The 22,549-nt window shown below is 37.8% G+C and overlaps 1 protein-coding gene across 4 annotated transcripts; it reads right to left on the bottom strand.

Annotated features, from left to right (window-relative positions):
• Positions 1-220: 220 nt before the first annotated feature.
• LOC136206032 (protein kinase and PP2C-like domain-containing protein) lies at positions 221-10,342 on the bottom strand. Of its 4 annotated transcripts, XM_065996930.1 has the most exons (12): positions 10,211-10,342; positions 9,979-10,096; positions 8,552-8,718; positions 6,673-6,740; positions 6,354-6,577; positions 5,083-5,134; positions 2,766-3,303; positions 1,996-2,065; positions 1,684-1,903; positions 1,504-1,608; positions 955-1,050; positions 221-784 (listed from the first exon to the last, which is right to left on the bottom strand). In XM_065996930.1, exons 1-12 carry the CDS (start codon positions 10,323-10,325, stop codon positions 590-592), a joined length of 1,968 nt encoding a protein of 655 aa, XP_065853002.1. In that variant the 5' UTR covers positions 10,326-10,342; the 3' UTR covers positions 221-589. The 4 variants fall into 4 exon arrangements, with proteins under 4 accessions (XP_065853002.1, XP_065853003.1, XP_065853004.1 ...); XM_065996931.1 differs by lacking the exon at positions 10,211-10,342 and having other exon boundaries at positions 8,552-8,710; XM_065996932.1 differs by lacking the exon at positions 10,211-10,342 and having other exon boundaries at positions 8,552-8,617.
• Between the last annotated feature and the right edge of the window lie 12,207 nt (positions 10,343-22,549).

Below are 22,549 nucleotides of genomic sequence, written 5' to 3'. Positions count from 1 at the left end.
CATTTATATATGGTTTCTTTCATGTAAAACCAGCCAAGAGCTGGTGGTTCAATATGGTAAATCTACTTGTTCTTAGACAAATGAACGGGCTTGGCTAGATCATCTAGATCATCTGGAGGATGTTTGATGCATTAACTTAGAGAGAATCTCTAAATAATATAATGCATACCTTTCACAAAAAGAATTAGACGGCTTTATATATGAGTGGAAACTCCTAGCCTAAATAGAAGTAAATTGACTTTGTATGTAATTAAAAAAAGGAACCGAGAGTGCCAGCTTTCTGTATCAGTAAGGCTCAATCTACGGGACCAAAGATTCATGTCTAGAGAAGGACTCCATAAAGCAACCTTACATGGGAGAAGCTTCTAGAAACGCAACTGGGAACATCCGGCAGGCATAAGGAGAAGATCTGGGTCTGCTCAAGACTGGATCAAATATTTTCTTATGTTATAAAAAAACAATCTGGAGAAGAAGAAAAAATACATACATACACAAATGTTTAAATCACCAACACTTCTCCACATCCAGTCTAACTTACAACTCTTATACATACCAGAAGTTACCAACAATAGCTAACATCAAGCTTGAGCTAGTAAATTCTCTCCGTGGTAGAGACAGGGCGCAAGAAGATAACAATGACTGTTATGTTATCTTTGCTTCCTCTTTCGGCAGCTTCTGTCACCAATCTCTTGGAACACATTCCGGCTTCTTTTACTGTGTCTCTGATTATGCTTATAACCTCTGAGTTGCTTATCACATCCCACATCCCGTCGCTAGCCATCACCTGATAATCACCACATCATCAGCATATGATTTTAGATTGTTTTTCTCTTGTTTGATGAATAGTCATTTGAACTTGTTCTGCATTATGAATCTTTAATTTCCTAAAGTGAATACTGCTTTTATTTTTCTTAGGCGGAGTTTCATCTCAAAATTTCCGAAATTTATTCTTACCAAAAATTCATCTTCCCCTGACAGAACAGTTTCAGTTATCTCGGGTTCTGCAGTCACAAAAGGCTTCAGATCGTCATCCCCAATGGAGCGAGTCACCTGTTTAGCCAATTTAATTAACCAACATTTTCTCAGGGAGGAGAAGAAGAAGAAGAAAAGCACAGAATTCAGTGTTTTTCCATTGCTGTCTACGCAAATTCTTATATGTGCTTAAATATATATGTTCCTTGAAGCCTTGGAACTTTGTTGTTTTTACACAATGAGCCTCTGATCATTTATAAACACATACATTAATCAAGCTCTTGATCGAATGGTAAATTCACAGATTTATGAATGAATGAATAGGTTTATAAATGATCCGGGACTCGATGCATAAGAATAAAATGTTATGGGCTTAACGTGTAAAAATAACAAAATTAAAGAGTCTCAGAAGTCAGAATGCTTTAATCCTATAAATGAAATGAGAAGAACAGAAAATTTGTATCAAAGAGTAACGTAACGTTGTCAATCATAAAGTCGCATACAGATGATGAAATCAAAAGAGAAAAAAACCTGGAGTGCTGCAGGACCAACCCTCCACGTATCGACTTGCCATTTAACTTCTCCCCCTGCACCGACAACTCGCTCCCTCTCGTCAATACAGCTTGCAACATGATCCTGTCACATCAAAGTCACTCAGTTTCAAATTTTCTCGGAAAACTATAAAGTATTGTTTGAAGTAGTTCAACTTACCTTGCTTAGAGGAAACACACGGCCAGCTCGACATAGGATTGCTCTGCAATCTCCAACATTGGCAACAAAAAGCTTGTCTTTAACTATTAAAGCAGCAAGAGCCGTGCAACCAGGATGCCAGTCTTTCTGAATAATTCCCCTGGATTTGCGAAGAGAATCCAGTTCACTCCGAAATGCAAAATCTGTGCTAACAAATGCTTCAGATAATGCATCGGCAGGACTGCATTCATAAAAATGTTTACTCACTTCAAAAACACATCAAAGATGGAAATATTAAAGCAAAAAGAACCCAAAGGAGGAAACAAGAACAACCTTCTTGCAGAAGTTAAACTTTTTAGAATTCCCGGCAAAGCTTTAGCAGAAAATTGAGCAGCTGCTGCACCTGCATATGAGCCAGCCACATCTACTCAATTACTAAGAAATTTGAAAGAGAGAGGGAGCTAAGAATCAAAGAACCAATCGAGATGAGAAACAATGACTCTCAAAAACAATAGAATGATCTAAAATTAATAATAATGTCAGATTTTCCCTAATCATTAGATTTTTGGCCTTTGTCATTCCTCACTTTAAACAATTGAATTTTCTTATCAGTAGTGCTTTTGTTTTTCTCGTTTTCATGGTAATAACTGATACTTTAGCAGCCTACGATGCAAGCTACTTTCCCGGACAAAGCAAACAAATACTCAAGAGAAATTCAGTTTCTTTGATGAAGACATATTCTCAAGCTTACTCTTCTACTATTTTCTCTTAATCAAATATAAAAATAAGATGCCGGAAGCACCTCTTCCGGTGTGCTTTATCAGGAAGATTGGAGGGGGAGCGGAGGAGGGAGAAATTCATGTCTAGGTACATGAAATGATGGATTTGCCCCCACTCCCCCTCCCCCTCCAATCCTCCAAAATCAAGCACATGTTTAGGCAAGATCGTCTTGCTAACTGATCCCCAAAGCTTATAACGATGAATCACTTACATCAGTTAAATAATTCTGAAGCTTTCCAAATGAACAATCTACTAAATTCTCATTCAAATTATATTTTCCTCAAATTCAGTCTGAATGGAATATTTACAACCAGTTAGCATACCTCTATGACCATCAAAGATACCAAAAACATGGATATCCATTTCACTGCACATGTGGGGCATGAGGAAGTGTGTGTCCTCCATAGTTTCCCTTCTCCCACATGTAGCAAAGGATCCCCAAGAAAGTACAGGATGATAAGCCTGAGGATCGTACGAAGAATCAAGCCAATTTCTCAAACCTGAAGTAACTTCTAAAGAAGATTTCTTTGATAACAATTCTCCCTGAGTTGACCAGTTAACGTCCTCATGAACTGCTTGAAGGTTGTTGGCACTGCCAATGGATGGATCATAAGGTTCGCTCGGGGCCAAATTTTCATCAATTGATCTCAATCTTTGTTCCAAGACCGGAGCAAGTTCCGAAACTATATCACTAAATGAAGGTCTATTTTGAGGATTTTCATCCCAGCACCTTGGTATCAGTGACAATATTTTTTCAGATGCCCCTGATACCGGAATAGCAAGAACAGGTCGCAATTTGTCAGACACTACTGCTGCAGTAAGTTGCTGCTCAGTATAGTTCATCTCCAGTACAGTATGAGCCTGCAGCAATTGAATCATGTAACCCGAATGTTCAAATTTTCAGTATCATGCCAGGAAAATAGAAATCTGAAAAGAATGTTCAGCATTAGAATGTAAATAATAGGCCTAATGCTTCCCCAGCCCCCTTAACTTGTCCAAATTGGTCATTTTACCCCCTCAACTCATCGAATGTCCTATTTACCCCCTTAACTCCATAAAAGTGGTATTTCTCACCCCCTCAACTTGTCCATTTATCCCCCCAACTCATAGAATGTTCTATTTACCCCCTTAACTCCATAAAAGTGGTATTTTTCACCCCCTTACAATCCGTTATCGAAGCCTAAATTGATAAGTTTTTTTAAACGTTAAACCTATATTTATGCTATTTTGTAAGTGGAACCTAAATTGATACTTCCCCAAAAATCATAGGCCTATTTTGGTACATTATCCTTACATATAATGTATTTAACTTGTTTATATTAATGTTCTTGTTATTTGTATTTTTTATTCGTTCTTTCTCTTTTCAACTTTTTTTACTACTATAAAGGGATAAGAAATACCATTTTTATGGAGTTAAGAGGGTAAATATGATCATAAGTGGTGAGAAATACCACTTTTATGGAGTTAAGAGGGTAAATAGGATATTCGATGAGTTGAGAATGGGTAAAATGACAAATTTGGACAAGTTAAGGGGGTGAGAAATACCATTTTTATGGAGTTAAGGGGTAAATAGGACATTCGATGAGTTGGAGGGGTAAAATGACCAATTTGGACAAGTTAATGGGGCTGGAGAAGCATTAAGCCTAAATAATAATCCCTTTGAACTTTGATAAACTTTACATTCTCTTTCTTAAGCAAATAAATTTAGAGATCTTTTTAGTTTTAATGAAATAGCCTAAATTGTCGATATTCGTAACAATTTTGCTCTCGGAAACTGGAATTGTTAACTCAGCTGTATTGATTCTTAACCGCAATTTCTATCAAAGTATCATGAATTGAAATAATATTGTTCCTAAAAACATAACAAAATGCACAAACAAATAACGAGAAGGCAAAATGTAAAATTTCCAGTGGATTATTAACCCAGAAAAGAGGACTAATAACTCCTTAGGAGGAGATCAAACATATTTACATTTGGAAAACAAAATGTAGACCATCAAAGGAATCAAAGGGGAACAAACTTAGACAAGCTTTCTAGAGAGGCTAAAGATAAAAAATGTAAAAACTGATGAAATCTTCATTTTCAACAACTTTAAGACTAACACCGAATATAGTATCTTTAGTGTTGATAGGATAAATTTTAGGAGAACTCCTTATTTCATAGCTAAACACTCTATGTGTCCTTTCATCTTCCTCATTCCATGAATCAATATATTCTCCATCAAGAAGAGGAACCGTCGGAACATTCCAGCCATAGGCTCAATGAACTCTACAACAAAACACAGCATGTATATAATCTAGATTTGATATACCAATCGCTACAAATTGGTAAATGCTCATCATCCTCATTAATGATATAACAAAAGAATTAGTTTACACTAACACACAATAGCAACTGAAATCGTATGCTTATTTTTGTGTGGTGAACGAATCATATGCTTATGGTTCAGGCAAATAGCTTTCGTTCATAATAGGGTAAAACTGAGCTAGGGTTTCTACCATGAGGGCAATGTTGGTCGTTCTATACGATTAGGGTAAAATTGATATTCCCTATAAGCTTAGGGGAAAAATAGACCCTTACCCTTGAAAATAATAATAACAAACGAATAAACGAAACAAGCCAAAAATATAGAAACTCACCTGAGCTTCTGCACGAAGGTCTGTATATGGGACAATTCCAGTAAGAAGCTCACTGGAAAAGAATGAAAATGAAGTTTCTTACTTATATTAGCCATATAAATGGATAAACTTATACGATTAAGTTCTTGCTAATATTTTAATAAATACTTTAAAATCAAACTTGAAATTTTAAATCAAGTATATGACTCAAGATTTTTATTTCAGTCAAGTTTAAACTCTATATCTCTATGTTATATTCACTGCAACTATGATTAAATGTTATGGCCTGATATCTAGTTATGGGATAGGTATAAATTTCTTTCTACTTTGTCTATCTTTTGATTTATGTTACGGGCTCCTTCGACAGAATCCTTAGATCTCTTAAAACTAATTTTGTGGAAAATATTTGCTTGTCTCCTCTTCAATCCTTTCAACATATATGATACATACTGCTCGTATATAACTCGTCACTTCTGCATTAACTGCTCTTTAATGCAGTTATGAATGTGACCAGCAGTTTTATTGCAATAAAAGACACTTAAGACTCTTCGTCATAAGACACAAAAACACTCAGAAAGACCAAATAAGAAGCACACACACTTAAGAAGACCAATTAATAACATGAATTAATAAAATTATAGGCTGCTCCGGCAACATAACATTCAAACCCTACCAAAAATAAATCAAACTCAGTTAGCATGATCTATTTAAATAGATCTTTACAAGCGAATTCAGTTAGAACCCTGATTCTCCAAAATCAAGAGCTGAATTTAAATTCTCAAAAGTTCTCACCTAATTAAACAACAAAATCCAAATCTTAACCATAGTAGTAATATTGCCAATGTTGGTGCTGGAGGGTGGATAAACTCCAACAAAAAATCCTAACAACCATCCAAATATAAATCATTAGTGGAAACCTACCTTCACAATCTATGGAATTTCGATCAAGATTAAGAAGGGGATCAATGTGCCTTATGGGTTCGTTGAGGCTCCAAGACATGTCATTGATAAGCTTGGAAGCTCTAGGTTGACTGGTTCTTGAAATGGAGACCCATATATAAAAGGGTTGTGCCAAATCATGTTGATGAGGATTAATTTCGGTATAGATGTTATTATATGCTTTATAAGCTCAAACAATCTGAAGATCTGTAAGCTAATCTTGTGAAGCAAACAATTTCAAGGAAAAAAGAGGGTATCATTCATAATGTATGATGATCAAATGTCACATAGTTTTGTGTGCCTAAACTGTGTCTATGAGCAAAACAAATAAAAGAACCAGTTTCAAGCCTTACTTAATAGATATCCCAAAACTGTAGACATCTGATTTTTCAGTATGTATCTCCTTTCTCAAGATTTCAGGAGCCATATAAATTAGTGTGCCAACCATGTTCTTCTTATGGAAACCACCAGTTGGTTTTCCTGACGATCTCCAATTCTCGACAGAAACCTCTTTAAGATTCTTCTGGTGCTCTGCCAAACCAAAGTCTGACAGATACGGACAAAGATTTCTGCCAAGCTGCATTCCTACAGTTATTATATGACAGTTTTCTTGATATTATTTATCCTAAACTTATAATATCAAACAATGTAAGAGACTGTGGAAGAAAGTACAAGAATGTTTGCTGGTTTCACATCTCTATGTACAATTCCGTGTGCATGTAGATATTCAAGAGCCTTTGCTGGAAAAAGAAAACAGGGCAAAGGGGGAAAAGTGTTAAGTCATTCAATAATACTTAAAAAGCTTATAATTGAAAGAAACTGGGACTAATAAAGAAAAACACAAAAATTCTAGTCAAATATACTGAGAGAAGATCCTTGTTCATCATGAGACTAGAAGAAACTCCATACACTATACAGTATAAAGCGGCCTTGCCACATCAATATATAATCATTTAGGAATTCAGGTTTATTGTATTGGGTAAATTACACCCATGGCCACTGAACTTTACTCATTTCCACGGTATGGTCACTAAACTTAAATTCGTAACATAAAAGTCACTCAACTTTACACTTTCTAACATTATGGCCACTAAACTTCAATTAAAGATTCAAAATGACCGTTGATGACCTCAAAATAGAAAATTCCATAAATTGATGATATTCTAAGCAATTTTAATTCTTCAAATTTTTTGTTTTGAGGTCATTTAGGTATTGTTTGGTTAGGAGAGAGAAAATGAATGTTTAGAGGGAGAAAGCTTAAAAGCTTTTATTTCTCTTGAAATGAAAGACAAGAATCCAAACTTGGTTCCATGGTAAATAATAAATATGGTTCTAAACAACTTTAATTGTTGGACTTTTCCATTTTGAGGTCATCAACGAACATTTCGAGGTGTTATTGAAGTTCAGTGGTCATAATGTTAGAAAAGATGAAGTTGAGTGACGTTTACGTCATACTGTGAAAATGAGTAAAGTTCAGTGGCCATGGGTTCACTTTACCCTAATTATATTATTATGGAATTTTAAATGTCAATCAAAACTCATGTTATTCTATCCTATATTCCTATGGGTTGGAGTTTTCCTAGTTTGGGATTCTTAGTTATTGGAGCTGCAGGACTTGTTATTAGTCTATATGAATACCATTTTATGGAGAACAAAAAGAGTTAAGAATTGAAATCTTAAGATTTTGATCACAGTTTGAGTTTGAGCTTCTTGCTTTTGTTTCATGTTCGTTCATCTCTTGCATTTTACATTGCTGAGTTGTCTCCATATGTACTACAACAATTGCTTCTAGCACTCTGCGTTAATTGTCTGACTAGAAATTCAGTAACAAAGTAAGCGAAAGAAAATGCAAAAACCTATTGGAAGGTCAAGACACAATTAAAAAAAGGTGAGATGTAGGATAGGTTTGCATTAATCAGTCCTTGTGTTTGTACAGTAAAACCTCTATATAGGAATACACTTGGGACCGGACTATTTGTATAACAATTGGGAGGTTATTCCTATATAGAGGTTGGTATAACAAAGACTCTCAGCACTTGGGACCAAACTTTTGTATAACAATTGGGAGGTTATTCTAATATAGAGTATTCCTATATAGAGGTTCTACTGTAGTAGGATAGACTTTTCAAAGGTACAAGGTATAATAGAATCTAATGGAGGAAACTATGTCTGGGAGTGGGGCGAAGCACATGCACCAAGAGTATAAAATAGGAATCATACACTAGCAAACATGGTCTTTGAGGGAGAAAACACTAATCCTACATATCAGTCATATTACTTAAGCATCGAACAAACTAAAGAGTTAAATAGATATTTAAGAATACTATTTTACTCAGACGGATTTATGAACATATACAGAACATGCTCACTGAAATTAAATGGGAAGCAAACCAGTTCATCAATATTTGAAAAAGATAAAAAATGTCAAATGATAAGAAAAGATTGTGTCGCCTAAACAGGAAGGTAGATTACAATCATATATTCGTTAATTGAAGAATTCAGAATTGAGTAACACATGCTGGGAGAGGTCTAAAAACGACTGAAGTCATACCAAGCTGCACAATGATCATGAGTGCCTCATCAGTGCTTGGACACCATTCTTCCACATGTAATTTCCCTGCAAGATTGCCAATTTCGTAGAACTCGAAAAAGAACAGGTAATTGGGAGGCTTAGCATGAGCCGCAACTAGCCTGGCAATTCCCGGATGATCTAGAGTACTTGATTGTTAAATAAAATATAATTAACATAAAAATTTAAAGAAGCCATCAATATTATCATTTGCAAAATCAAGATTTAAATTAAGAAAAAACACGCATTCATTGATATATGTCCAAAAGGAGATGAAACCCATGCACCCCAATGCCACCACAACTAAGCTGAAACTTTGAACTCTACAAGACTCCAACTTGTCTAGAATGATTTACAATAATAAAGTTGGACAATGTTGAAATATACTCAGAGCATTGTGAAACAAAGAGATATATGTATGGAAATGGAAGAAAGGATTGTAGATTTGTAGAGGTGGAAGAGGTAAGCGTGTGGGGTTATTCCAGGAGAAGTGAATGCAGATGATATGGCCATGTCAAGTGCAAACTATCAAAAGTATCAGTGAAACGCTTAAGCATATCTACCTGAAAGAAGGTATTAGAATAACAGGTACAACAATGTCTGATGAAGACAAAAGTAGATAAATATCATTATGGATGATGTCTAGAGATTAACGAAAACATAATCCTGAATCCAGTAAATGGAACAATCCATAATTCCATAGTCAATTCTTACTAAAATTAAACTGAACATTATGGAGTTAAGTTCAAAAATAAGAGATGTCATTACAGTCCTCAATAATCAGAGGGTAAGTAGAACAGCAGTGTAATCACAATAAAATCCACAATAGAATGACCAAAGGTCATAGTAATAGTATAACTCTAATTACAGAATCAAACATGAACAAAGATTTGAGGCCAATTGAAACGACCTGGTCTGAGCAAGGAGCGGAAAAGTATGACGAGGGAGTGATTGACTATATAAGGAAGTTGGATTTCCAATACATGTAGAAGTGTTTTAAAGACCCAACGAATGTAACTTGGCCAAAACGGATAATATCTACATAGTGTTGGACCAGAATATTAGAATTGGTACTTGAGCCCACTCTACATATATGATGTGTTGGTTCGAGGACGAACTAGGCAAAAGCCGTGGCCTGTAATGACCTGGTCATAAGGGGTCGAACCTGAGTAGAGGCCATATGAGCAAGGAACGACCCAAAGATGTCTATCAAATTAAGACATAAATGAATTGAATCCCACAATGTAAATGGAGGCTATTACACTATTCCAATGTTCAATTCTAATGGGACTTGAGCCAAAGGGGACAATATAGGCAGTTACACCATTCCCATCCATTACTTTGATCATCATAAACTTTAGCAAACAAAGGAATAATTTTATGAGAGAGATATTTGCAAAGAAAAATACCATAAGAGTTGCAGCTCCCTATGAAATTTATCAATATCTTCAGAAGTGGACAAGATGGGTTTCTTTACAGCCACTTTTCTCCCATCAAGAATTCCTTCGTATACAACGCTCTCTCCCCCTATATACACCAAACAATTAATTAGAAAAATTTAAAAGTCAAAATCGGGTTGTTCTTACTTTAACTGAAAAAATAAATGGAGATTGAAATTGTTGGGAAGAATAAAGAAAGTACCTCTAGCAATTGGGGAAAGGAGAGTGTAGGAAGAAGGAGGGAGATGAAGAGGGATGGAATTGCTGGTGCAGCATCCTCTAATGCACGAATTTGGCTCCAAAATCTGCAGCCCCATTTCTCTGTTTCTCTCAATACTTGAAAATATTTAAACTAACGGTTTGTTTGGACGAAGGTTATTTAAAGTAAGGTAAGGTAAAGTGAAGTAAGTGAGGTTTATGAATAACTTATTGTGTTTGGATAGAAGGTATGGTAAGTGATGATTTAATAATATAATTGTGTTTGGTTTGAAGGTAAAGTAAGGTAAGTTTGTATATAAAATTACTTTTATATCCCCATTCTTACTCTTAATTATGAATTCTATTTTTCTATAAACTAAATAAATTCTAATCAAAATTAATTATTATAGACAAATTTTCAAAATCTTCATCTATAATATTTTTTGATGATTCGTCTGAAAAAATTCAAATTGTTAAAATTTCAAACTACAAATAAAATGAATTTACTAGCACACTTTGAATAATGTTAAAGTTTTGTGCTGCAGCATTTAAGTGATAATAAAACAAACCAATTAAAATTTTGTCCAATGTATATTAATATAATGGGTTTAAAAATAGTAAAAGTGAATTTCAGTTTTCTGGCAAAAGAAAAAGGCTCAGCCAGCCATTTGATAAAAGAAGAGGGTATTATTGGAAAGTTTTTCATTTAACCCTCCTTACCCCCCCAAATCGGGGTGCATTAAAAACAAGGGAAAATTTACCCTCACTTACCCCCACTTACTTTACTTCTCAATTACACCTCAAAACAAACAAGTTAATTTTCATACACTTACCATATCTTACCTTGAATAACCCTCATCCAAACAAGCCCTAAGGATCGTTAGCGCGCTGTGATGCTTCTTACATATAGATAAAGAAAGTGAAAGAGAGTAAGGCCCTGTTTGGCAAAGAGCGTTTTGGGATAAAAAGAGCGTTTTTGACCAACTTTAGCGGTTTGACCACTGAAACCGCTGATTGGAGTGTTTGGTGGAGAGAGGTTTGGAAGAGCGTTTTGGGATGAAAACGCTAATTTTGAAAAAGCTCATTTTAGGAGCTTTTTCAATTAGCGTTTTGGGATATTAAAATTAATGGACTTTTTTGACCCCAATAAATAGACTCTCTCTTCTCCTGCGCCAAAATTAATGCCCTTATTTGTCTTTTTACACAAACCGCTATTATCAATCAGCTAATTTTTACCAAACAGGTCTAACAAACAGCTAATCAAATCAGCTAGTCAAATCAGCTAATATAATCAGCTAACAGCTAACAGCTAATTCCCAAACAGGGCCTAAATTTTTGCAGTACGATACCTTCTGTGTTTCAAGGAAGTTAACTTCCATGGCTGCTTATGGAAATTATTTTTTTTTTTTAAGAAAAAAGAACAAACAAACTGTTTTAGGGAACAAATTAGGGGAGGACAACGGGGCGGATATTCTCAAAATTCGCAAGGTGAGGACAAAATAGGGTAGTTTTGTGTTAATTAGGTGATCCGTCGATTTTAGTGGTTAAAACGCATCGAAGTAATGATATAGATAACACATCAATATAAGTCAACTCAAATCTCTAACCGAAACAAAAAGTGACAACCATGTTTCTGTTATTTTTATGGAAAAAAACTAAATTTTGTTTTTTTTTTCAAAAAAATAATTGATACATGATAGCCCAGTAGCACACACATGGATGTCATGTATCGTTTTGATTAGAGATATAAGTTGTCTCATGTTGATGTATCGCCTATATCATCACTCTGATTTTTTTAATCACTGAAATCACCAGAGTAACCTAAGTAAGATAAAACTCAAACTTAAGTGATTTTATTATGACAAATTGAAGTTGAGTAACTATTTTAAGACAACTATATAAGTTCAGTGATCAATTGTGAATTTAATTCATTCCAAATCATGGATATCCCGGCCCCACCTTTGAAATAATCCATAAGGATACTTGAAAATTCACTGCAGAAATCTCACAATTTTTATAATTTCACGTATATTATGTTTTTTTTTAAGATAAATTTCATTAATGAGCCAAAGAACGGCAAAAGTTCAAAACAGAAACGGAAATAAAACCTAGTAAAACATCAAAGAAAGTTAGACTAGCATGATTGTTTGCCGCCCTAGCCAAAGCATGGGCAAAGCAGTTTCCTTGTCTTCTAATAAAATGGATGGAAAACCCACTATTTTGTAGTAAAACAGACCGGCATTGAGAGATAATGTCACCAAACTCGGATAGGTCCTCTTGACCAGAATGAATAGCATTCACAGTTTCCAGCGAATCAATCTCGAATATCACCGAATTGATCCCCAATTCCCGAACCCAATTAACTGCATTTAACAGCGCCCAAGCTTCTCCTTCCCTAATCTCCATCACTCTGTCAACAATTGTTGATCTCGCCTGCAGGAAATCACCTTCAGAATTTCGCAGCACCGCCCCGCTTCCCGTTCGTCCCAGGACAGTGAAGAAACTCGCATCAGAGCAGCAAGAAACCGCTCCATGTGGTGGACGATGCCAATGTTTTGCACAGTCTGTCACAGCAGCCTCTTCCCCTCCTGCAATTCGTCGTCGGCGTGCGATTTTCCAATCATGCAAAATACTTTTGCTTTCTCTCACAATTCCAACCGGTGGTTTAATCGAATGGTTCCAGTATTTCTCATTTCTTACTCGCCACCAGTCCCACAGAATCATCATAAACAGCTCCACACGCCTCTTATCTACAGACCTGCAAATTTTAAAGAACAGATCTGCGAAATTATCCACATTTTCTCCACACCTGCAAATTTCATCAGCTAACCCAGCTTCCTGCCAAACTTCTATTACTTTTGGGCAAAGAACAAATAAGTGCCAAACATCTTCTATATTAGTAGCACACATGACACAACTAGCCTCCATATCCACACCCCTTTGCCTTAGACGAATTTGAGTTGGTACACAATTTCTGATTAATCTCCAGCAGAAATATCTTACTTTGAAAGGGACTTCCGCCTGCCAAACTTCATTCCAGCTCCTTTCAACCATTAATTCACTATTATCAGCTAGACTTTCAGTCGCCAGACGGTATGCACTTCTTACAGAATAGCAACCGTTACGAGTTTCACTCCATACGATCTTATCTTGCCCGCCTCCAACGCCTACGGTCGATTTGATTATAGCCCCAATGTCCGATTCAGAAAACACTTCCTCCAAAAGTTCTATATCCCATTCCAGCAAATGTGGAATAAACAGATCACACACTCTTAGCTCCTCCAGTCCCTCCACCATGGGCGTTGTTATTTTCCTGACAAGCGGGTCTCGAAGCCATGGATCATTCCACACGTTTATCTTAGTTCCATCTCCAATCTTCCATCTGACACCTTGATTTAGCACTAACTGGGAACCCCAAATGTTATGCCATATATAACTGGGTGAATGACCCAATTTGGAACTTAAAAAATCCCCCTTTGGATAATATTTTGCTTTGTAGATTCTACTGACCAGCGCTTTAGGAGATGACTGTAAACGCCATCCTTGTTTTCCCAGCATAGCTAAATTAAATGTCGTGAAGTCTCTAAATCCCAGGGCCCCTCCCTCTCTTGAAACACATAGTTTTCTCATGATAACCAGTTAATTCCTCTTGAACCATCTCTTTTATTCCCCCACCAGAATGAATTTAGCATCCTCTGCAACTCCTCAGCAGTAGAGATGGGAAGCATGAAGACACTGTTGGTCCCTTGTAAGGTTGCAAATATAGTTCCAAGGGGGGGTTAGGAACTATTTTACCCTTTTTGAATGATTAGGGCAAATTTCTTTTTCTTAAGAAAAGATTATATGACAGCGGCGCTGATCAATCGACAAGACACTGGCTTAGTCAACTGGTGACTAGGTCAGTTTCGTTGCTTAGGTCAGGAAATAGCACTTAGAGTTTATTCCTGACTTAATTCGTTGGCAGCGCACAACTCAGCTTGACCTCTTTTACTTGGTCAGTTTTAGTTTGTTTTAAGCAAGCAATATAAATAAGGAGTTAAGGTTTAGAAATACTTCACTCAGCAGATTTATCCAGGTTCGGCTTCTTCTAAGCCTACGTCCTGTCCCCGGAACACTTCCGAGTTTTCAAATCCTCTACTGAGCTCTTTAAAGGTAGAGCCTCAAACCTTTTACAATATCAGCAATTGAGTATGACAAGAGTACCTTCCTCTATACTTCTACTCAATCCTAATCTCTCCGCTGAGTACTTAAAACCGAGTACTCAGCCTCTCCTTTCTATTCCTAGAAATGATTAAGATTTGTCCTAAACAACAATTGCTAGAAAACCTTAGATGATTGAGAATCAATCACTCTAGACTTTTACACAAATGAATAAGCTTGTAGTGTAAGAATTTGCTTTGCTTTTGATGGAGAACTTTTGTACACGTTTGGTCAGCGTAACGGCTTTTGCTCAAAGTTCTCTGGTGAATGTGGATTCTGAATGCTCTATTTATAGAGAGCTGTGAGAGCTTCTGGTTATTTCGAATTTCGAAATAACCGTTGGAGGGAAACGGCTTCATGTCGCTTTCAATCAGTCTGTTCAGCAGTTCTCTTAGCCAATCAGATTCCAGCATCTTCTATTCTTCGGTCAGTGTGGCAGTATGTTCCTCCAAATCGGGTAATGTCAAACAGACAGCTTCCTGCATCTTCTGTTCTTTACCAACAGAGGAAATACTTGGTCTGAAAGTTGCTTTGTAGTCAGCGGCTGTCTTGTACGTTTTGTCGAGACAGCTCAGCAGCTTCATACCGAAGTTGTCTACGTGGATCTTCTCGATCCTTCATTGGTGAGCTCCGTTTCAATACTCAACGGCAGCGTTTTGAAATATGCGGGCTGAGTGATCTTGGGCTCGTTTGACTTGGGCCTTGACTTCCATATAGGGCTTGGGCCTTATGATCTTTATGTCTTATAACAATTATAAACTCAACATTGAACAAACACATTAGTAACAATAAATCAAAGCATTTAAACTTAATGTGTTATAGAATATTTAATTTCACTTAATTAATTTTGTCAAATCAAAATCCTGTGGAAAGGTGTTTCAACAAACTCCCCCATTTTGATGTTGGCAAAACTAATCAGCAAGGAACTCAGCTTTGAGCTCCCCCATGATAGTTGACCTTTTTAATTAAGTGAACTCCCCCGTAAGGGCTGAGCTACTGACTTAGTTTTATTCTAAACATTCTAAGGTTTAATTGAATAAGTCTAAGATCAGTTTTCAGGTATAGGTCAGCTTATGGGACATATTCTATTTTACTTAGTATTCAGCGGAAGTAATGTATAGTGACAGAGCATAGCGCTGGTTTATATTAGACAAGTCCAAACATTAATTTTTAAACGCAGCATGCATTTCATATAATACTTAGCATTTGAAGGACGGATAACTAATAGTTAAATAGTAATGCAAGTATTCCAAAAGTAACAGAAGTTAGGCATATTGAATTTTTAAAACAGAAGAGAATAAGGACAAGGCATAAAATTAAAATTCTTCTTCCTAACTTCTAACTCTCTAGTTTCTAACTTAGAGTTCCCTTCTCCTTAGTTGCCACTTTTCTCCCCCGTTTTGCCAGCATCAGCAGTAGGCAAATTGACGGTAGGGGCAGGAGACTTGACTTGTTCTTGCAGCAGACGAATTTGACCCTCCAACGAATTCATGTGATTGACCATAGTCAACATGAGTGCGGTCATCTTGGTCATCTGAGCTTGTGTTGGTTGCTGCGTCTGAGCCGAAGAGAAGTGGTTGATCAAGTCATGGATTTCACGCAGAATTTGGTGAGTTACAGGTGGATGAGAGGACTGGTCATGGTTTGGTGGAGGATGAGCTTGTTCTTGAAGCAGATTGTTAGCTGAGGCAATGACACGCCGTCCTGATTCAGTAGCACCTAAGTGTGCAAATTTGGCAGGAGTGGGCTCGCACTGAGTGCCTTGAGTAGCAGCAGGACTACGGGGTGTGTTGACTTCAGGTGCTGAGTTGCTTTGAGGTGGGAATTGAGCTTCTTTTGGACTAGCAGGGGTTTTGGCTTGTTTCTCACTTTGAGGAACAGAGGCTTGTTTTTGCGGAGAACCCTTTTGAGTAATGTAGGGCTCAGGGACAGTTTCTTCTTCTGTTCTCATTTTCTTCTGAGCTGACTCAGCTATGTCCTGATCAGCTTTCTTTTTGTTCCTTTCCATTAGCCGTACCTTTCTGGGGACAGTACGAATATCCTTCGAGCAGGCTCCCTTTTTCTTCTTCTTCTTCTCATCCTGAGCAATCTCAGATGGCACAGTAGAAGTATACTCAGTTTGAGCAGTTTCAGCCATAACATGAGCTATAGCATCATCCAGATCTGTTAGATTTTCCATTTCTCCAATGGGTTGCTCAGTGTCAGCCATAATATCCTCCTTCTCAGTGCTTCCATTTCCATCATATCCTTTCAAGGGTTGACTATGTGATAGGCCATTCAGCACTCCTGCAGTGATAACATTTCCTAAGGAACTTATTTCACCTATAGTCTCTATATTCTTGTCCTGAATTATCTTTGTGATGAGATAACCCAAACGAAGCTTCCTTCCACTTCGTTGAAAAGCTCCGACCAAAAAGACAGGAAGATTGAATGGAGTGCATGTCAGCATATGCCAGATGAAACATTGTTCAAAGTTGGAGGCGGATGAGGGTGAGCTGAGTTTAGGAAAGATGAAGTTGGTCAGCATGAAATGGACCATCTTCTGATTTTTGCCCATGCAGGTGCTGGGTACTTCTCCTTTGTAGTCTCTGGGTTTACAGAACCCCTTCATCTTTTCTGCGATGGCTTTTGGTATGGGCTCCGTTGTTGTCCTGAACTGTATTCCTGTGTTTGGTATTTCCAGTAGTGTTGCTAGATAATCAGGAGTGATCACTACCTTTTGACCTTTAACTGTGGTCTCTAAGTAGTCGGAGTCATCTGCATCAACGTGCAGGTTGGAGTAGAATTCTCTCACTATCGTGGGATAGGTTTGTCCGGAAAGAGATAAGAGACCTTTCCATTTGTTCTTTTCTATCTATTCACAGAATGGTTTCTCAGAAGAGACGAAGCCAGAAGAAAAGTATCGGCTCCTTAGTACTTCTTGACTCTTGGCCCAAGAGTGTACTTTGATCATCCTTCTTACCATGCTAGTTGAAGGACCAGCCTGATTAGTGGATTTTAGGTTTGGAGAGAAGGTACTTCTATTGAAGGACATTTTTGAAGTTCTGAGGCTCTTAAGTGCTTAAGGAAAATCTGAAGCTTTCTAAAGTTCAGTATGCGTGGAGAGTGGTAGTGGGAAAATACCTACTATTTATAGATTTTTAACTTAGGTTTGCGTTTGAATTTAAGTCGGTTTTGCCCTTGGGTTGTCCAATCGGAAGAAAATCTGACATTTATGACACTTTACGACGTTTCCGGCGCATACGCAGTACAGGTGTCATTACGCGTGCGGTTGCATTAAATGCAAATGATTACCTTTACTCAGCGTTTGTTGGTATAAACGTTTCGTATTCTGAGTAGTCAGTTTTGTTCAACGGATAGTTGTAGAGGTTTAGTTACTCGGCATGAGATAACTCACTCAGTGTGCATTTATTTCTAGGCATGTGATTTTGAATACAATCTTTAGACACACAACATGGTATCACTCATTCATAGTGCATCATATCACATTTTTACTTAGGAATTTAAGACAGTGGATTAAACATACCAATGGCTTCTCTCAGTATGCTAAATTGCTCTCGTGCTAGAGGCTTTGTAAAGATATCAGCAAGCTGCTCATCGGTTGGCACATAAGTCAGCTTAATTTCTTTCTTGAGTACATGATCTCTGATGAAGTGATGCCTTATGCTGACATGCTTCATCCTGCTGTGCTGGATTGGGTTCTTTGAGAGGTCAATTGCACTCTTGTTGTCGCATTTGACTTCAATTGTCTTTGTTTGAACACCATAATCTTCAAGCTGTTGCTTAATCCATAGGACTTGAGCAACACAGTTTCCAGCAGCAATGTACTCAGCTTCAGTTGTGGACAGGGCTACTGAAGCCTGCTTCTTGCTGAACCAAGATACAAGACAGCTTCCTAGGAAATGGCATCCTCCAGAGGTGCTTTTTCTTTCCAGCTTGTCTCGTCCATAGTCAGCGTCAGTGTATCCAATGAGTGTAAAGTCATGAGTATTTGGATACCACAAACCTGCATTTACTGAGCTTTGCAAATATCTAAGGATCCTTTTTACAGCTATGTAATGGGATTCCTTAGGGTTAGCTTGATATCTAGCACAATAACATATTGAGAACTGAATGTCTGGCCTACTTGCTTTTAAGTAAAGTAAAGAGCCAATCATACCTCGGTATAACTTGTTGTCTACTGACTTACCATTTTCATCAGCACAGAGGACAGTGTCAGTGCCCATAGGAGTGGATATTGGCTTACAATGTTCTAGTTCATATTTCTTCAATATCTCCTTGGCATATTTAGCCTGACTGATGAATATGCCATTCTTTCCTTGTTTAATTTGAAGTCCGAGGAAGAAGTTGAGTTCTCCCATCATTGACATTTCGAATTCAGTCTGCATTTGTTTGCTAAATTCCTTGCACATAGATTCATTAGTAGCACCAAATATAATGTCATCTACATATATTTGTGCCAGCAGGGTATCTTTACCCTTTCTCTTAATGAATAAGGTTGTATCAGATTGACCCCTGACATAATCTCTAGTCAGTAAGAAATTGGTCAGCCTCTCATACCAAGCACGTGGTGCTTGCTTGAGGCCATACAGAGCCTTTTTGAGTTTGTAAACGTGGTTTGGGAACTTAGAATCCTCAAACCCTGGAGGCTGATTGACATAGACCTCCTCGTTTATTACTCCATTAAGAAATGCACTTTTAACATCCATTTGAAACAGTTTAAAATTCATATACGATGCATATGCACATAAAATCCTAATTGCTTCTAGCCTTGCCACTGGGGCAAAGGTCTCACCATAGTCAATACCTTCTTGCTGACTATAGCCCTGAGCTACAAGTCTTGCCTTGTTTCTGACTACGTTTCCTTGTTCATCCAGCTTGTTCCTGAAGACCCATCTCGTTCCAATGGTCTTTTGGCTCCTAGGATGTGGCACTAGCTCCCACACATTATTCCTCCTGAACAGATTGAGTTCCTCTTGCATGGCATTCATCCAGAATTTGTCATCCTCAGCTTCGGCAAAGTTCTTCGGCTCCTGTACTGAGACAAAAGCTACATTGCCGAGATACTTCCTTAGTTGATTTCTTGTCATCAGCGTATTTCCAGCTGAGTCAAGAATTGCATTTTCTGAGTGCCCTCTTGGGACTCTTATCTCCTTGGGTAGATTTATGTCTTGTTCTATCTGTGTTTCAACATTCTCTGCAGAAGTAGATTGGTCAGTGAAAGTAATCTTAGGTTCACTCTTACTCTTGGTCAGCCGTTTTGTGAAGGACTCAGTAGCTGGTTCTTGATCAGCAGGTGCTGAGTTTGGTTCATCTTCTATCAACGGCTGGTATCTTCCTGCAGGGTCAGTTTCATCGAATTGCACATGTATAGATTCTTCTAATACTTGTGTTCTCTTATTAAAAAATCTGTATGCTTTGCTGTTTGTTGAGTAGCCTAGAAAGATAGCCTCATCAGCTTTTGAATCAAATTTGGCTAAGCTATCTTTGGTATTTAAAATAAAACATCTACAGCCAAAGGCACGAAAGTATCCAATGTTGGGCTTTCGTCCTTTCCAAAGTTCATAAGGGGTTTTCTTGAGTATAGGTCTGACTAGAGCCCTATTTAGAATATAGCATGCTGTGTTAACAGCTTCTCCCCAAAAATACTTTGGAAGCCTATGCTCATCCAGCATTGTCCTGGCAATCTCAACCAGAGTTCTGTTCTTCCTTTCAACAACCCCATTTTGCTGAGGCGTTCTAGGAGCAGAGAAATTATGGTCAATGCCGCTGGCTTCACAGAATTCAACAAACTTTTGGTTTTTGAATTCTCCACCGTTATCACTACGGATATGAGCTAATTTTAGGTCTTTTTCATTTTCAATTTTTCTAACCAAGTTTGAAAATGTCTCAAAGGTCTCATCCTTGCTGGTCAGCAAGATAACCCACGTATACCGAGAGAAGTCATCTACAATGACCAAGGAAAATCTTCTTCCACCTAGACTCAGCGGCTGGACTGGACCAAAGAGATCCAAGTGTAGTAACTCTAACGGACGTTTAGTTGAGACAATGTTTTTACTATGAAAAGATTGTTTGGTTTGTTTTCCAGCTTGGCAAGCGTGACATAGTTGATCTTTTTGAAATTTAAGTTCAGGCAGTCCCTCAACCAATTGCTTTCTTGCTAATTTGGCCAGGAGGTCTATGCTTACATGACCAAGTCTCCTATGCCATAGCCAGGAATTTTCTTCCTTTGTTACTAAGCACACAGTTTTTGAGAACTTTTTCTCTAAGTCTAGCATAAAGACATTATCTATCCGAGGGGCAGTTAAAATTAACTCATTAGTTTTACCCTCGTATATTTTACATCCAGTAGTATCAAATATAACTTTTCTCCCATTGTCACATAGCTGAGCTACGCTGAGTAAGTTATATTTGAGTCCGCTGACTAGGGAGACAGATTCAATAGTAGGGTTACCTCCGATGATTCCTGAGCCTACTATCTTACCCTTCTTGTTGTCTCCAAAACTTACACTCCCTCCTCGTTTACGTTCAAACGTGATGAATTGAGTTTCATCACCCGTCATATGCCTTGAGCATGCGCTGTCAATATACCACATCTTTGACTTCTCGGCACATCTCAGGCTTACCTGCATTGTAACTAGTTACTTTTAGGTACCCAATTCTTTTTGGGTCCTGACTTGTTAGGTGCAACAGGTATAGCATCATATTTTATTTTATGGCGACATACATGGACAGTATGGCCATTCTTTCCACAGAAGTCACAACTGACCTTCTGTTTAGGATTTTTTACTGACTTGTCAGCACCCCAGTGCTGAGCGTGCCAGCACACTTTAGTAGTGTGTCCTAACTTCCCACAAAAGTCACATTGGACTTTTCGCTGGGGATTTCATCTCTGCTGAGTACCTTGGTACTGTGTACCTTGATACTGAGTTCTCAGCGGAAAATTGTTTTTATTTGGAACCTTTAATTGGTTCTGAATGGTTGTGACATCCTTCCTCAGTTTCTTTGAAACTGACTGGACTTCAGAGACAGACTCATGAATGATTTTCATATTTTCATGCAAAATTGAGTTGTCTTGAAGAAGGTATCTGAGGTCACTCAGTTTGACCTCTTCTACTTCATCACAGCGCCGGCTGAGTGCTTTAATCTTCCTGTTACACTTTTTAACAAGTGTATAGAGATCACTCAGGGCGTTACCCATTTCATTTCTGAGTTGAGAGAGTGAGATTACCTCATTAGATTGCTCTTCATTATCTGACTCATCAGATTGGTCAGCATGCTCAGAAATGCATGGCTCAGCAAGTTCGTCAGCCATAAAGCATATCTTCGCTGACTCGGTGGCCTCAGTTTCTATTGATGAAGATTCATCACTGTCACTCCAAGTAGCCACCATTGCCTTCTTCCCACTTTTCTTGTCTTTCCTCAGCGTGGGGCAGTTTGACTTAATATGGCCATCTTGGTGGCACTCAAAGCATGTAATGGGCTTTAAGCTGTCCTTTCTGTATTTGCTGTCGCTTGAGTCAGCCTTATACTTATCAAACTTTTTGTAAGGCTTTTTAGAATATTTGTCGTTCTTCCTGAACAGCCTCTTCATCTTTCTTGTGAACATAGCCATCTCCTCATCATCAGTTGAACTCCCATCAGTGGAGTCAGCTTTCATGACAAGTAACTTCTACTTCTTGTCATCAGATTTTTCCTTCACCTCAAAGTTTTTCATGGATATCTCATGGGTCAGCAATGAACCGATGAGTTCGTCATATTTGTAGGTGGTTAAATCCTGAGCTTCCTCAACTGCTGTCTTCTTTGCTTGCCAGTCTTTTGGAAGACTCCTGAGTATCTTTTTGACTTGTTCTTCCTCAGTGAAGATTTTCCCAAGTCTCTTGAGCTCATTAATGATGTTGGTGAACCTTGCGTTCATGTCTGAAATGCCCTCATCATTGTTCATCTCGAACAGCTCGTACAGTCTCATCTGCTGATTCACCTTGGATTCTTTTACTTTGTTTGTTCCCTCGTAGGTGATTTCCAGCTTTTTCCAGATCTCTTGTGCCGACTCACAACCTGAGATTTTGTTATATTCTGCAGCATCGAGCGCACAGTGAAGCATATTGATAGCCGAAGCATGGTTTTGAAGCTTCTTAAGATC

This window comes from Euphorbia lathyris, chromosome 9 (assembly GCF_963576675.1).
Source record: "Euphorbia lathyris chromosome 9, ddEupLath1.1, whole genome shotgun sequence".
Classification (NCBI taxonomy): domain Eukaryota; kingdom Viridiplantae; phylum Streptophyta; class Magnoliopsida; order Malpighiales; family Euphorbiaceae; genus Euphorbia; species Euphorbia lathyris.
Note: the sequence above shows the minus strand (reverse complement) of the source record. Positions and strands in the feature narration are given on the sequence as shown.